This window comes from Syngnathoides biaculeatus, chromosome 10 (assembly GCF_019802595.1).
Source record: "Syngnathoides biaculeatus isolate LvHL_M chromosome 10, ASM1980259v1, whole genome shotgun sequence".
NCBI classification, from domain to species: domain Eukaryota; kingdom Metazoa; phylum Chordata; class Actinopteri; order Syngnathiformes; family Syngnathidae; genus Syngnathoides; species Syngnathoides biaculeatus.
Genome location: NC_084649.1, coordinates 19,379,435 through 19,393,349, shown reverse-complemented (window position 1 = coordinate 19,393,349; position 13,915 = coordinate 19,379,435). Strand labels below are relative to the sequence as shown.

General features: G+C 43.6%; 1 protein-coding gene across 1 annotated transcript; it reads left to right on the top strand.

Annotated features, from left to right (window-relative positions):
• Positions 1 to 1,364: 1,364 nt before the first annotated feature.
• On the top strand, positions 1,365 to 13,856 carry bicd2 (bicaudal D homolog 2 (Drosophila)). Its single transcript, XM_061831567.1, has 8 exons — positions 1,365 to 1,937; positions 5,643 to 5,855; positions 7,387 to 7,539; positions 7,687 to 8,145; positions 8,352 to 9,350; positions 10,501 to 10,652; positions 10,921 to 11,152; positions 12,828 to 13,856. The coding sequence occupies exons 1-8, from the start codon at positions 1,704 to 1,706 to the stop codon at positions 12,828 to 12,830; spliced, it is 2,445 nt and encodes an 814-aa protein (XP_061687551.1). The 5' UTR covers positions 1,365 to 1,703; the 3' UTR covers positions 12,831 to 13,856.
• Positions 13,857 to 13,915: the final 59 nt, after the last annotated feature.

Here is a 13,915-nt window from a genome sequence, read left to right as displayed (position 1 = left end):
TTGCATGTTCTCCCCGTGGCTGCGTGGGTTTTTTGTCCGGGCACTCCGGTTTCCTCCCACATCCCCCAAAACATGCAACATTGATTGGACACTCTAAATTGACCCTAGGTGTGATTCTGCGTTGCTATTGCTTGTCTCTCTGTGCCATGCAATTGGCTGTCAACCAGTTCAAGGTGTACCCCACCCCCTGGGATACGCTCCAGCACTCCCCGTGACCATTGTGAGGATAAGCGGCAAAGAAAATGGATGGATGGATGAATTGGAAGAGTAAATTGTCAAAAAAAAGTTGTTTTTGTATACAAGTACAAATTACAATATAAAAATAAAAGAATAACACACATTATTAAACCAGAATTTAAAATAAATTAACGGCACGGTGGATCAGGTGGTAAAGCATTGGCCTCACAGTTCTGAGGACCAGGGTTCGATCCCGGCCTCACCTGTGTGGAGTTTGCATGTTCTCCCCGTTCCTGTGTGGGATTTCTCCAGGCACTCCAGTTTCCTCGCACATCCCAAAAACATGCAACATTAATAGGACGCTCTAAATTGCCCCTAGGTGTGATTGTGAGTGCGATTGCTGTTTGTCTCTATCTGCCCTGCGATTGGCTGGCGACCAGTTCAGCGTGTACTCCGCGTCCTGCCCGTTGACAGCTGGGATAGGCTCCAGCACTCCACGCGACCCTCGTGAGGATAAGTGGCGAAGAAAATGGATGGATGGATGGTTGAACTAAATTCTTTTTATACAACTACAGATTATAATATGAAAGTAAAAGAATAACACGTTATTAAACCAGAAAATGAATTATGTTCCTGTAAAATGAAGCCCACAAACATTTAAATGAGGTAACTGGAAATATTGTTTCAGATGTTTGAAATTTCATCCAAAGGTTTGTAGGTGTCAAATTAAACCTTTTGGGGTTATGATGGCCTGAATGACTGAACATTTACACCGAATTTAACTCAATCTTTTTTTTTCTAATCACGTTAAGCAGCAACAGGAAGGCTTTCAAATTCAGTTGCATGAAATTTGTAATATTTAACCTAGAATACTGACTTCAGAAAGATAATTTCATAAATTCGGTTAAAATACTCATCCATATAAATGGGAAAAAGCATTTGAATGTGGGACTGAGTTCACAACGGCTACTCTTGTGAGGAGGAGTAATGACATCGTGTCAACAATGTTTGAAATTTTCTTTGGATGCCGGCAGAGGGCAGTGCCACATTGAATCGAGCGCGTGTACAGTATCTGCTCAATTCCGTCATAACCCCGCGCAGTGCATGACGGTACGTGTAGTTCATTTGACAGGTGAAGCGTACGGACTGATGCGAGACTTAAACTACATTTCCCTTTCCAATAAATTGAATGTCATGCAGGGGCGCCCCCTCCCGCCTCCCCACCTCCCCAACTCGATTATCTCAACTCAAGTTTCGTCTGTCAGCTTCAAGAAGAGAGCGACCGGAGAAAAGTGGCCGACGATGGCTCCGGTTTCGACGGTTGTCGGGATGGGTAACGAAGCGAATCAAGCACACTGAAAGCCGCGCGAGTTCCAGCGATGCGCCTCAAAGGGAGAGGAGGGCAGTGATTGCAAGTCCCGCTCGCTTTTCTTCGCCGCTCCTGCTAGCCTGGGCTGGGTTCCGTTACAGCTGGGAGGTTGCGGTTCCCCACCCCACCCCACCACCACCACCACACCAGCATTTCCATGGCGGACCAGGAATACCCCGAAGCGGTACTGGTGAGCGAGGCCGGGCCGCAGTGGCTCCGGGTCGAGGTGGAACGGCTGGCCCGGGAGCTGCGAGAAACCACCCGGGAAAAGATCCAGGCGGCCGAATATGGACTGGCGGTGCTGGAGGAGAAACAACAGCTCAAGCAGCGATTTGACGAACTGGAGAGCGAGTATGAGGCGGTCCGACAGGAACTGGATCAGCTCAAAGAGGTACTAAAAAGGTCACCCCTTTAAAAATAGTCGAATGTCATGTATAAACCGCATCCAGACTTTAATCACAATGTTACGTAAAAGCAAGCTAAAAAAAAAAAAAAAAGCCTGGCTTTGTCTTGAATTATTGAGATTTCGCTTTGCTTAAAATACAAGACCCCAGTTAAATAAAAATGTCTTTCAAAAGATGTTTTATAATGACACAAAAGTGTAGAATATCTTTGTTGTTGCTGTCGTACTAATTTGCAGTAGCCCAAATATTCTGCTGTTTTTTCTTAGTTTTTTTCCCCCCATTTTGTTCATATTTTGATTTATGTTATGAAATATTGTTAAAAAAACAAACGTTTTTTGAATATGACCCAAGTTTGGTTCGGATATAACACTTTTGAGTAACTTCTGAATAGATATTTCAAATCTCCAGCTACAAGTCTTGCACACATTTATTTCACTTAAATGTAGCCTGTAACATACGGTATTCCAGTTATGTGGTGTCTCAGTCTAAACACTAGGGGGCACTCTGCAAAAAATGTAAAGAGAAAAAAAAACGTAATCTGGTGGCTACCCAAGTAGGAGTAAAGACTCAATGCTACCTCTTTGTTAAAATAAAATAAAGTGTGTAAAAAGATACAAGACTGGTACGTGACAACACCACAAGTTGTAAAATAAAACAAAAGACAACTGAAATTATACTTAATAGCACTGTCGCTAATTTCCAGCTAGCAAAATGTTCTTACCAGTATAGCCTGTTTTCGACTGACGTCACACACACCTTCCGATTTAGAACGCAGGCGCCATTTTGGTTTGGTGAATTCAAGTAAACAAACAGTAACTAAGCAGAATTCAGTTCAGAAAGGCGTATGAATGGGAGCGCACTGCTATGTTATCGGTTGCTCAAACGAAAATGGGGGTTGTAAAGCGTCTTTCTTTCGACCGCCAGCTGTGATCAAGAACCAGTGCGAGAAAACGGAGCAGTTAGCAACCAAATGGCGACAACTGTGGATGTCTCGTATTAGCAGAGCCGATCTAGCAGCAAAGTCATTCCGTTACGTCCGAGTTTGCTCAGAGCATTTTGTTCTTGGTAAGTATTGGATACCTTTTAGAATTTCACACCTACAACTAAGTTTGTGAAGTAGAAGTATTCTTTAGGGCCATGGGCCTCCATAATACTCGTGTGTGAATGCAATGCATGCCTCCAAAATCTGTATTTTCAGTTTTATTATAAGTTTACAAAAATTAGTTACCTCACCGCTAGCTGTTTCATGAGTTGAGTTAAAAATGACGCCGTGGAAGTGGAGAAAAAGATGTCGGGCTCCACTTGGGACTCGTCCCGGTCGAACCTCTCTCCCTCTCGGTAACAAAAACAAATAATAATCAACATAGTTTAAAACAACGCTGACTATAATCACGCGGTACCCTAACCTGAGGAGTGTGGAGAGACACAGGTTGGATACCGCCGCATGACGAACCCAGCCATTGACGAATTGGTTGTAGGCCTCCAGACCTTTGCAATTCTTTAGTTGGTCCACGGTATAAGCGCTTGTCGAGAAGAGGAGAAAGTTGACGATGTCTGGATAGGTTACCGAAGCCCACATTTGTGTGCTCTATTTGTGTTCTTTCCAAGGCGTAACGGTCGATATTGTCTATCAAAGCACACTTCTTGTCGTAATGGTTTCTTGAAACAAAATCTAATGAGCACCGATAACTTTCCAAAGTCTTTTTAGCCATCATGCGTCACTTTTAACAGTCGTACGAACATTTGTGTAAGTCCGGTCTGTATGCAAAAGCCTTAGTGTGAACAGCGCGTCAGTAGCGTGAAACCATCCAACATGGCCGCGTGCCCCAGATGTAGTATTGTGGTCGAAAACAGTCTATTTACCATAAAGTATCTCCACACAGTGTACATGGCTCGTTCTCTACCTGTCATGAAGTTACTTTATATGTCAGCTTTGTAAAATGTTATTATGTGTGTTAGTTTTGGAGCATTTCTTGACAACGAACTACTACTAGACTGATTTACAGTATAGGTGGAACTCTAACAACAAGTGTCACATTTATATATTTTCATTTACCATCCAGACATACATCCATGTTCAATAGTTTTCATCCTCATTACAGTCAAGGTTTAGCTGGACCCTATCGCATCTGACTTTGGGAGAGGATGGTGCAGTATGGAAGTAGATTAGTGCCACCAGGATCTGAATTCGAAATATAAAGTGATCACATTTTCTATAGTTGTATTCCAAAATAACTTTTCAATGTTTACAATTCAACCGGCTACAATTCGCTGTCTAAAATTCACTGTTTGTGCCACCAGGCAGGGTTACTTCAGGTCAGAACCGAACAGCCAGCCAATCCAGTTACCCTTTCTTACTATGTGACGTCACGTGATTAAGAAAGGGTAGCTGCGATTGGCTGGCTGTGGTGCCTGGTGGCACGGACGTTGAATTTTAGACGGCGAATTGTAGCCGGTTGAATTTCAGACAGCAAATTGTTGCAACTATTGAAAATGTGATCAATTTACATTTCAAATTCAAATCCTGGTGGCACTAATCTACTTCCATAGGTCAGACCTTAATTTGTCCCCTCATGCTAGGGAATCACAGGCTACATATGATAAAAACAACACCCACCCACCCACCCACACTCTGGACAATTTAGACGCTTCAGTGAACCCACCTTGCATGTTTTTGGAATGTGGGAGGAATCCAGATGCCCTGGAGAAAACCGAGCCGAGCACGGGGGGAACATCCAAACTCCACCAGGATAGTCCAACCTTAAAACTGGGAGGAATAGCGCTAACTGCTCAACCACCATTCTTGCCCCTGTCAATTCATTGGGAATTGAGTTAAAATGACAAAACATGACTTATATCGCGTCTCATTAGATTCTGCAGGTGTGTGAAGTATCCAGTGAAATGTTTCAGATCAACTATCATATTTTTTTTTTCGTTTCAAGGCCCCTTCTCGGCGTACGACGGAATAATTGTCTACGTTATGAAAGAGACAAACGCGTCTTGTCACACGTCCGGACTTGTTCTTCTCGGCATGGTGTGCCGGGTTCTTCTTTCAACGGCTGCCTATGTGGCAAACTTGTCATGCAAACGATATCAGACGAGACAGTCCAACTTGAGTACAGACCGTGCACAAATTCCTCCAATGTACAGTATTTTGTACAACTCCCACGTCCTGCATATCCACAGATAACCTCCCCGCCCGCAGCCACTTCCCCTTTCCAGGGGATGCAGTAGTCTGTGTTTTGTACCAAGAATTATTATGACATGTGGACTATATATTATGTATTATGTATAATGATGGTTGCTAAAAATCATCCGTATGATGTCTTTTGTGGCGTAAATCCCGTTCATCTGACTCACAGTATTCCGTCATTCTTGGGAAGGTCTCATGATTATGATGACCTACTTCCTTTTCAAGCAAGAGTGCCGTCAGAGCTGGAGTCATGACTGACCAAATCGGTGGTTAGAGTTTGATTTAAAAAATAAAATAAAATGTGAAAGGAGTTCCAATTGCGTTTCGTCTTAATAGCAGGGAATTTATATCAATGCTAAGTGTATCTGCAGTTTTAGTCGACGCTGCCATCACAGGAATAATTCAGTTTCTTGAAAATAAACGGCACGCCATACTGGGCTCCTTGCGTGCTTTTCAGTCTCTGTTTGTCGCAATGTTTATCTCTCCTTTCTGTCCTCAGGCCTTCGGGCAAGCGCACTCGGCTCACAGGAAGGTGGCGGCGGACGGGGAGAGCAGGGAGGAATCGTTGATCCTGGAGTCGGCCAGCAAGGAGGCGCAGTACCAACAGAAGGTTCTGGAGCTGCAGAATGACCTTCGCCAGGCCAAAGTCTCGATTGCCAGTGTGCAAGCTGAGAATGAGCGGCTGTCGCACATCGCTTTGGAAATGAGAGAGGTGAATGAGATGGAAGTACAGTCAAACTCTTTGTATTTCAGACGCTAGTTGACCTTAAATATTTGAGTTCAGAAATAAATCCATCACAAACAAAGTATTACTGCACGGCGAGTTTTTCAGGAGCGCTTTGTGCTGCAACGAAGCTGACATATGTCTTTCATCGTATCATTTTCTGCTAAAATCTAATGTCTTGAATTCTTGTCGCTATTTCAGTGGCGAGTGTGGGCTTGTGTGCTCAGTAGTATATTTAGCGCCATCTGCTGGTTGTAACGTAAAGCCCCACTGTCATGCCTATAAACATTCTAAAATAGATATTGTAATGAAAAATACATAGATCATTAATCACTTCAATGTCTATACGAAAAAATAAATATGAGCGGAGAGCGTGAATTCCATGCGCAAAGTTGCGGCAGTGTCACTCGACATCCAAGTGGTCCTCATATTGGCTGCATTTTTCTGTCCGTGACGTCACACTGGGACATTCGCCACTGAAAACACGTAGTGGCACTTCCTATGGGAGACGGAAGCTCTTTTCGAAGAAGAGAACATCTCACAATCGAGTGAAGTGATGGGGTCAGTATTACCCTATTGTTTCAAGCCATATTTAGATGATATGCGGATCACTTCTAATTAATAACAGACTCCCCGACAGTATGTATGACAGTATGTAGCGTACTCAGCCGAGGTTGGCTGTCGGTTGCTTGCCGCCCGGTTGCTTGCGGCCTGCCGCGAGAACTCGCTGAAAGGAGGATTACGTCCGTCCCCCCCAACTATTGTTTTTTTTTTTTTTTTTATTAATGGCTCTATTTGTAACATACAACAGAAAAGAATGTTGGTTTTATACACACCTACCTGTCATTTGGAACCCACGAAGCTCTCATCCTTTGCACCCCTGGAATCCATTTTTCACGATAAACCAGGTCTTTTTGAAAAGTATGAAGAGTAAATCCATGCTCCCGAGTGTTCGAACAATATCCAGCAATACAATGAGCCGGCATTTTAGCTAACACGAAGGAACAAAGATGTACCTTCCACCAGGTAAAACTAGTATGAACACACCGAACCGCCCGAGTGGGCGTCTGGCTAATAACGTCACTTCTTGCTTCTTCTCGAAAACAAATCCCTCGAGAGGAATTTCATGACAGGAGTTACAAAAAGCCAGGTTAGTCAAAATCATGTTTTGTGGTGGGGGAAAAAAAACAGATGGGTCCATTCCGGCTGCCTCTTTTTTATTAATTACATACTAAAAATCATGCATTTCACGACAGTGGGGCTGTTATAACGAAAAGTGTTCATGGTAGACACCCCTCGTCTGTCATAATGGCACGTCCCTTGCGCCTCCCGGGTGGATAACCACTGCCATAAAAATCATTCGGCACCATGGCGGATAGTTAAGAGGAAAGAGTAAAAAAAAAAAAAAACAGATAATGTCCGAAGCGTTAAAACATTTCACGCTTAAAAACAAAGACAAAAAGACTGTAGGTGTTCCGCTGTGTTTCAAATGATGCTTCTACTTTTTTCGGATGAGTAGACTTCTGACCAGGTGGAGCTGCAGCGCAGTCAGCTCCGCGATGACATCCGAGAGTACAAGGTGCGGGAAGCCCGGCTGCTGCAGGACTACAGCGAACTGGAGGAGGAGAACATCTCTCTGCAGAAGCAAGTGTCTGGACTAAGGCAGAACCAGGTGTGACAAAATCACTATGAAAAGTACACACATTACATCATTCAAAGCACAAATATATATACATCGTTGTGTAAGAAGACTGAAAATCAGTTAGCGCTCCTTCCAGACAATTCTTTACATTATGCGTATCTCTTATTACCCATTTAGGTTGAATTTGAAAGCCTCAAGTATGAGATTCGCCGTCTAGAGGAGGACTCCCAGTGCCTAAACAGCCAGCTGGAGGACGCCATGCGGCTGAGGGAGATCGCCGAGCGCCAGCTAACCGAAGCCTTAGAGACGATTAAAACGGAACGTGAACAGAAGGCCACCCTGCGCAAGGAGCTCTCGCACTTCGTGACCATCGGTGGCTCCTTGTACAACGGCTCCTTTAACGTCTCCTTCGATAACCTTAAACTCCACGACGATCCCTCCGCGATCTCCGATCTGGACAACGATGACCTGATCCGAGGCTTTGAGAATGGCTTGATCAAGGCGGGGGAAGGTGACAAAGACGACTCTGTGGCAGGCCAGAGAGGAGACTTCAAGCCGGCTCCAAGCCTGGTGGACGACCTGCTGAGCGAGCTCAACATCTCTGAGATTCAGAAACTGAAACAACAGCTCGGACAGGTAGGAGAGCCTTTTACAGAACCTGTTCAACGCTTGCTGTTCCAAAAAAATCTGTTCCTACCTGTGCATTTCAGATGCAAAAAAACCCCCCAGACTTAAATTTGTGCTTTGACAAAGGATGAGTTCAGGGTCTTATCCTTCTAACTGTATTTCATAAGAAATGTTTGAATGTCACACTAATGAAAAGGCTCGTATTTCTGTCGTAGGTGGAAAGAGAGAAAATGGCTCTAATCAACACTCTGCAAGAGAACCAGAAGCAGCTTGAACAGGCCTATGGGACCGTGTCGGAACAGAAGGAAACAGTCAACAGACTGACTGAAAACCTGAGTGCCATGAGGAAGCTTCAGGCCAGCAAGGAGCGCCAGTCCGCCCTCGATGGTGAAAAAGATCGGGACAGCAACGAAGACGGAGACTACTATGAGCTGGACATCAACGGGCCGGAGATCCTGAAGTGCAAGTACACCGTGGCCGTGTCTGAAGCTGGCGAGCTGAGGCAGGAGCTCAAGACGCTTAGGGCACAGTACGAGACTTGTCGGAGTCAGTACCAAGATGAACGGGCGAGACTAGAGAGTGACCTCCATGAGCTCAGATCAAGGTTGGCTTCCCTGGAGAAGATTAGCCAAGCGGATAAATTGGAGATGGCCCGTCTGGAGAAGCAACTGCGTCTGGTCAGCGAGACGGCAAGTGAATCCCTCGGCAGCCTTAATGTGGCCCAAGATGAGCTCATAGCCTTTAGTGAGGAGCTGGCAAATCTCTACAACCACGTTTGCATGTGCAATAATGAGACCCCCAACCGTGTCATGTTGGACTACTACAAAGAGGGCAAAGCATTGGTGAGGCGAGGTCCAGAAGGAAAGGCACGCACGTCTTCTATACTCCTCACCAACGGAGTCATTCCCGAGGCTGACGGTAAAAAGCCGGACTCGGTCGACGCCGCGGTCGTCTCGGCCCCCGAGCCCCGCCCTGAGCCCATGAACATCTACAACCTCGTCGCCATCATCCGAGACCAGATCCGCCACCTTCAGCAAGCGGTGGACCGTACCACAGAGCTGTCCCGCCAGAGGCTGGCCAACCTGGAGCTGAGCACCGTGGCCGATAAGGACAAAGACGCTTGCATGGAGGAGATCCTCAAAGTGAAGTCTCTGCTCAGCACCAAGAGAGAACAGATCGCCACGCTCCGAACGGTGCTCAAAGCCAACAAACAGGTCAGATGAGCACGCTCATGCTCACGAGATGCATTAGTAGAGGGGAATTCCACTGGTTTGTTTGCATTAACAATGTTTCCAATCGGTCATGTAATATGTACTCTATCTTGACAATGTGATGTTAAATCCTCTCATTTAATAGTGTTTGGAGAAGATTTTTATCGACAATTGCGAATTTTCAGGGGTGCTGCCATTTTTGCGAGTCACATGACCTACGTGCGCGGATGTGACGTGTTACGTGGGGTTCCAAACGCTTGATTACATAGGACACCATTATGGCCATCGGTGATTTGTCGGATTTATCCTCATCTGATGAAGAAATGGCAGCATCAGTTGATCAGGAAGATGGAGGAATACTTTTTTTATTCAGCCGTGAGCGGCTCGGCCACTCGGTTGATCGGGAAGACTGAGGAATACTTCCATACACAGCCGTAAGTATTCGTAAAGTATTCCTCCGTCTTCACAATCAACCGAGCGGCCGAGCATAATGGTGTCCCATGTAATCGAGCCTTTGTTGCGGCACGGTGCACGTAACATCCGCGCACGTAGGTCATGTGACTCGCGAAAATTGCGGCGCCCCTGAAAATTCGTAATTGTCGATAAAAATCTTCTCAAAACACGATTAAATGAGAGAGGATTTAACATCACATTGTCAAAATAGAGTACATATTACATGACCTATTGGATAGATTGTTAATGCAAACCAGTGGAATTCCCCCTTTGGGTACACAATTTTGATGAGATGCATTGATGGAGGATTTATTCCTAAAAAGAATATTTAACAGTATTGCATTACACTAACATTAAGACTCCTCTTAAATATAAGATGACCCCACTTCACCGTAGTTCCTTGACGCCAAGATGCCACAAAGTGGCAGCAAATCTGTACTTTTGTCGAGCTGAAGCTCCTCAACTAACTTCAACAAAGTTCCTTGGCACAAAGATGGTGCAGAATGGCACCAAAGCAATACTTTCTTTGCTATTGCCTGAGCACAAAAACAGTGGCTAACGACTTTTTTTTTTTTTTTCGGCGAATACTCTTTTCCAGTGTTTAAACAAACAAAAAAATCCACAAGTTGTTGAAGTAAAAATATGTCAAGCAGTATGAATATGAGGTGGTTTCGGAATATGACACCTGTTTATCCTGCAGACGGCGGAGGTCGCGCTGGCCAACCTGAAGAGCAAATACGACAGCGAGAAGGCGATTGTGTCTGAGACCATGACGAAGCTCCGCAATGAACTGAAGGTTTTAAAAGAAGACGCCGCCACCTTCTCCTCTCTCAGAGCCATGTTTGCTTCAAGGTAGAATTACATTATTTTTGATGCTACATCTGACTTTTTTTTTTGGTTAACATAACTGCACTAATAGCAGTAATGTAACGTATGAATGAGGCGCAAAGCATTGTGGGCAATGTGATGTCATAGCACTTCCACTTGGAAACTAGATTTGGCTAGTGGTGAGAGCATATGGTAGAATTGTAAATTAGTAAAACGGGCAAATGGCAGCCTTTGCCGTCAGTGGATTCGTTCATTTGCCCGTTTCTTTTTCCTCCACTCTTGTTCCTGTCAGGTGCGACGAGTACGTGACCCAGCTGGACGACATGCAGAGGCAACTGGCGGCGGCCGAGGATGAGAAGAAGACGCTGAACTCTCTGCTCCGGATGGCCATCCAGCAGAAACTGGCCCTCACCCAGCGTCTGGAGGACCTGGAGTTTGACCACGAGCAGGCGCGCCGCAACACTGCCACGTTGGCGGCGGGGAAGAGCAAGGCTAAGGGCAAGGGAGCCCAGTCCGGTCATCACGTAAGTCCCCGGCAATACTGCGGGGTGGGGGGCGACCCGAAGGCTGGCTCCAAACGCCACCGTTTTGTGTTCAGAGAACAACAATCATTCCTAACAGTCACGAGCGATAATTTCCATGATAATTAACAGATTGAATCTATTTTGTAGGTGTCTTTCATATGCATTTTTATAAACCATTAAATTATGAAATGAAATTGGGAAGCCATTCGTTTTAGTTATGTTAACATCTGTTGTATTGAATCATTGTCAGGAAAAGAAGAAGACTGCAGTCATTATGGAGATGATGCGTAACAGACCTTTTTTCGTAATTCAACCACATTTCTCCTTCGATTCAAACGTCAACTAACATTCAGCACATCTATTTTGTTTCCCGTATTGCAAAAATTCCTCGTTTTCCCAGAATTCTATTCCCCCCCCCCCCAAAAAAAAAAGTAAAATAAAAATTACCGTAATTACGGGCCTACAGAGTGCACCTGGTTATAAGCTTCATGCAGTATATTTGTAAAGGAAATACCAATTGGTACATAATGTACATATCCCACAGGTGTGTAAAAGCTGCAAGTGATCGCATTGAAACCCACATTCAAACTCAAGATATTTACAAAGATGGTACACAGAAAGAGTTTAACGTTAGTACAGTGCTAACCCTAGCACAGCGCTAACAGAGCCGCTAAAAGTCACTTTCTCTGCACATATATTCCACCGGTCTCATTCTTACCTTTTCTGCTCGAGTGCCCCCTAGCAGCTGTTAGAAAAAAAATCACAAATTAGCCGCATCACCGCATAAACTGCAGGTTTGAAAGCGTGTGGGGAAAAAAGTCGCGGCTTGTAGGCCAGAAATTACAGTACGTGAATGAGACATTCAACTGTTGAGTCACTGATTCAGCTCATTCAGAACATTTTAGGGCATAATTTTGCAGTCCAAAAATTCCCAAATTCCACAGTTTTCACAATAAAATTCAGTTTCACAATAAAAATTTAGCATTTAAAATATCCCTTAAACATTTCCTCACTGACTCAAACCATTTCAAGTTTAAAATGATGGTTTATTCAGGACATCGTGTATGGAGGTAAATTAGCGCCACCAGGATTTGAATTTGAAATGTAGTGAAAAGTGATCACATTTTCAATATTTGCGACAATTCGCCGTCTGTGCCATCTGGCAGGGTTACTTCAGGTCAGAAGCCAACACCCAGCCAATCCAGTAACGCTTTCTTAGTCACGTGACGTCACTTACTAAGAACCGGTAACCAGATTGGCTGGCTATTTGCTTCTGACCTGAAGTTAACCCTGCCTGGTGGCACAGACGGTGAATTTCAGACAGCAAATTATAGCCAGTTGAATTGTTAACTTTGAAAAGTTACACTGAACTACAACTATTGAAAATGTGATCACTTTAAATTTCAAATTCAAATCCTGTTTTTTTGTGGCATTTCAAATTCAAATCCTGGTGGCACTAATTTACTTCCATAGTCGTGTTAACTATTTCCACTCATCAAAACTTTCAAAAATGAAATTCCAAGCAAAGAATTGTTTCACATTACTTCTCTTTCAAAATTTCTTGATTTTTTTTTTTTTTTTTTTTTTTTCCCCCCAACATATTTCAACTATTGTTGAAAGTGTTCAACTGAACTGTTTCAAGAACATGTTCCCCTTTTTCTCTTTTCATCCACAGTAAATCTGTCAAGTCAAGTGTCCTTGGGGAGTTTGATCAGTGTGAGGTTTACCGACATCCCTTCTCCTGGTGTCGTCATTTGAGTTCTGTTCCAAATCACTCGTACACCAGATCATACGCAACAAGGGCCTTGTTTTAAAGTGCCAAAACTTTTTTTTTTTTTAAACTGTTCCACGCCGCATCAGCAGTCTTCCAAGAACGGACGCCACTACGATGAATCAACGGAAGAGCCACTATTAATAATTGTTCATTTGCTTCCTGTGCGTGCGCGTTACCCCGACTGAGCACTTTGCATTTTACATGTCGCTTCATTTCTAAGATAATTGTTTTACACTTTTCTAATATGATGACATATTTTTACAAAAAAAATAAGTGCATTTTTATCCGCCAAGGTCATCATTTTTAAGTTACTCTCTGACTTTGTTATTTGTATTTATTTTATAGCAAGAAGTCACTTGTTTGAAAACCATTGTTTGAAGTATTGAGAGACGAAACAAGAGGCGATTTGTGTTAGATACATAAACGGGAACAAAATAATGTTTTCCAGTATAATAATAAATTAGAGTAAATGATCTCTAGCCAATTGTGCTTGTCATCAGTAAGGAAGAGTATTAATACGAAATTATATTTAAGGCTGTCTAAGTTAAGGTCAGATGTTAATAGTATTCATGAACTTTATTCACAAAAGTATGTCATGCATCTGTGTTATATTGTACTGTATATGACTTTGAAAAAAGCTTTTCCTTTCAAACGTTTGCCTCCAGTGCCATATCGTGTGATGGTGTAAGTGCAATTTTATAAAAAATTGGATAACTCCTACCTACCCTTGGTCATGCTGAGTGAAAATATGTTACATGGTGTTTCTCACTTTTTTTTCCTACTGAAGTCATATTTCATTATACTTACAGTTATTGTTCAATTGTGTTGAACAGAGGGGGATGGTCAAATTTTCACAAAGGTCATCATGACTCCAGAACCGTCAGTGCTAACAGGTTTGACGAGTAAACAAATAAAATGATCTAACTCCCACTTGTAATGATTTTTCTTTGTTTCCTCTTTGTGATAGAACAGTAAAATATTGTTCAAAC

Bases quoted from the DNA above. Each gene is read 5' to 3' on its own strand.
- bicd2 (XM_061831567.1), top strand. From the start codon at position 1,704: ATGGCGGACCAGGAATACCCCGAAGCGGTACTGGTGAGCGAGGCCGGG. The intron at 5,856-7,386 runs GTGAATGAGATG...TCGGATGAGTAG, and splicing joins TCGCTTTGGAAATGAGAGAG to ACTTCTGACCAGGTGGAGCT. The intron at 10,653-10,920 runs GTAGAATTACAT...TGTTCCTGTCAG, and splicing joins AGAGCCATGTTTGCTTCAAG to GTGCGACGAGTACGTGACCC.